The following is a 2,540-nucleotide window of genomic DNA, read 5'->3' on the forward strand; positions in this document are numbered from 1 at the left end:
CTATTGATGATCGATTTTGCAATCCTCTACCATACACATGCTGCTTGAACAATCAGACCCCTCTATATAGCTGGTTCTTTCACTTGTTAGTTTCTTACAATATTTTATAAAGTAAGTCATTTTCATGAAAGTAGGTAATGTGTTTACACATAGTGTCCCCTATATCCCATCATCCTCCTCTTCCCCTCCTCCCTATTGCTCATGAGTCCCCACTGTCCCCTATACTCCATCAGGCCTCCTCTTCCCTAACTTAGCACTTATGTTGACTCTATTACTCAGCGGTTGTGAGTGGTGTTCCCAATGATAAACGCTGGAGTGAAAATACCTCTGGGATGCTGAGTCACCTGAAGGCCTATTTTTACTTTTACCACAGACCTTTAAGCAGATTTGCCTGGTGGCTGATGTGGTTGGTCTTTCATCGGTAGTGTGTACTGTCCCTTTCCATCCACATTCTTTAGCATGTGTGATCAGTTGTCATCTTCATGGCTACTATTTAGTCTGAGGTGAGGTAGATTCCAATATCATTCTAATTTGCATTTCTTTGATGCCTACTACATTAGTTATTTTAGGTAGCTGTTCAGTCTCGCCAGCACCGGTTGTTGAAGCTGTTACTGGCGAACTTCAATCTGTTGTATAGCTTTCTTTCTGAGTCCTCTCTACTCTCCCTTTGCTCAGGTATCTGGTTTTCTGCCAAGAGTGAGCATATCATTTTTATTGGCATGGTTCTCTCTTACAACCTGAAATCAGATACAGTGATTCCCCCCATCATCATGCCTTTTTTTTGCTCAGGATTGTTTGTTTGGCTACCCAGGGTATCCTGTGCTTCCATATGAGTATTACAATTTTCCTGTTTACTCTTAAGAATGCTATTGAAACATTTATTTGTGTTAATTGAATCTGCAGCTTGCCTTTGGTAGGATGGCCATTTTCACGACTTTAATTCTTCTAATCCGTAGGCATAGGAATTCCAGGTTTTCATTCTAAAGAGAGGCCTTTTTATGTCCTTGCTTAGGTTTCTTCCATCTTTTATTTTCCTCAAATTTTCTTTCTCAGAACATTTGGTAGTGTGCTGACTAGATTTATGTCAACTTGACAAAACTTGACAAGCTAGAGTCACTGGAAAGGAGGGAGCCTCAATTGAGAAAAAATCCTCCATAAGATCAGACTGTAGGCAAACTTGTAAGGTATTTTCTTAAGTAGTGGCTGATGGTGGAGGGCCCAGCCCATTGTAGGTGTGGCCACCCTTGAGCTGTTGGTTTTGAGTTCACACTGAGCAAGCCATGAGGAGCAAGCCAGTAAGTAGCATTCCTCCATGGCCTCTGTCTCAGTTCCTACCTTCTTGCTCCTGCCTTGATTGAGTTCCTGTTCTGGCTTCCTTTAGCAATAAACAACTGATCTGGAAGTCTAAGCCGAATAAACCCATTCCTCCCCAAATTGCTCTTAGTCATGGTGTTTCATCACAGCAATGGTGACCCTGACTAGGATAATTATTATATAAGAAGACTTCTGTTTTTTGGGGTTTTTTTGTTTTGCTTTTTATATTAGTTTGGTATTTTGCCATACTATCAAAGGTGCTTATCAGTTATCTGGCAGACCTTTATGTATTTATGTATAGAACCATTTGCTGCAAAGGAAAGTACTTTGACTTCTTCCTTTCCTGTGTATATCCTTTTAATTTTCTTCTCTTTCCTTTATTTCTCTTGCTAAGACCTCAAGTACAATATTAAATAAGAATGGAGAAAGTGCACACACATGTCTTGTTCCTGATAACAGTAAAAATGCATCCAGTTTCCCCCATTTATTGTGGTAGTTGTAGGTTCATAATATATAGAAATTGTTATTTTGGGATAAATTTCTTCAGGATAGTCTTCTCAGGGCTCCTACCCCAAGGGGATGTTGGATTTTTTTTCAAAAGCCTTTTCTCTATAGAGATGACTAAGTGAGTTGTCCTGGTGCCCATAACTTGATCTATTATTTATAATATACTTTATTTATATTTTAATATATTATGCTTAATAATATGTTATCTGTAATATGTTTATTGACTTGCATATGTTGCTCTATCTCTATGGAAGCGACTTGACCATGCAATTGATCTTGTACTGTGAATTTTTGCCCCTTCAATCAACACAGAACAAAGTGTGCGGTCTTTGTGGAAATAACAATGGTGATCTTAAGGATGACTTCACAACAAGGCACTCTTCAGTAGCTGCAGGAGCCCTGGAATTTGCAAACAGCTGGAAAACAACTCAGGAATGTTCAGATACAGTAACTCAGAGCTTCCCGTGTGACTCGAATCCATATTGCAAAGCCTGGGCTGAGAAGAGATGTGAAATTCTCAGGGATAATACCTTCAGGGACTGCCACAGCAAGGTAGTGCTGCTCTGAGCACTTCTGCTCATGTGGGTCCTTCCCACACTACTCCCGGAGTCACTGTTCCCGTGGATCCTTCCCACACTGCTCTGGGTATCACTGCTCACGTGGGTCCTTCCCACACTGCTCTGGGTGTCGCTGCTCACGTGGGTCCTTCCCACACTGCT

The 2,540-nt window shown here is 40.9% G+C and overlaps 1 protein-coding gene across 1 annotated transcript in view; it reads left to right on the forward strand.

Moving 5' to 3' along the window:
* Positions 1-2,540, forward strand: part of Muc19 (mucin 19, oligomeric) — a 77,364-nt gene that overhangs the window by 27,849 nt on the left and 46,975 nt on the right. The window contains 1 exon segment of the mRNA XM_031359571.1: positions 2,134-2,373. Within this exon segment, the coding sequence (XP_031215431.1) occupies positions 2,134-2,373 (240 nt within the window).

Source organism: Mastomys coucha, unplaced genomic scaffold, assembly GCF_008632895.1.
Source record: "Mastomys coucha isolate ucsf_1 unplaced genomic scaffold, UCSF_Mcou_1 pScaffold11, whole genome shotgun sequence".
Taxonomy (NCBI): domain Eukaryota; kingdom Metazoa; phylum Chordata; class Mammalia; order Rodentia; family Muridae; genus Mastomys; species Mastomys coucha.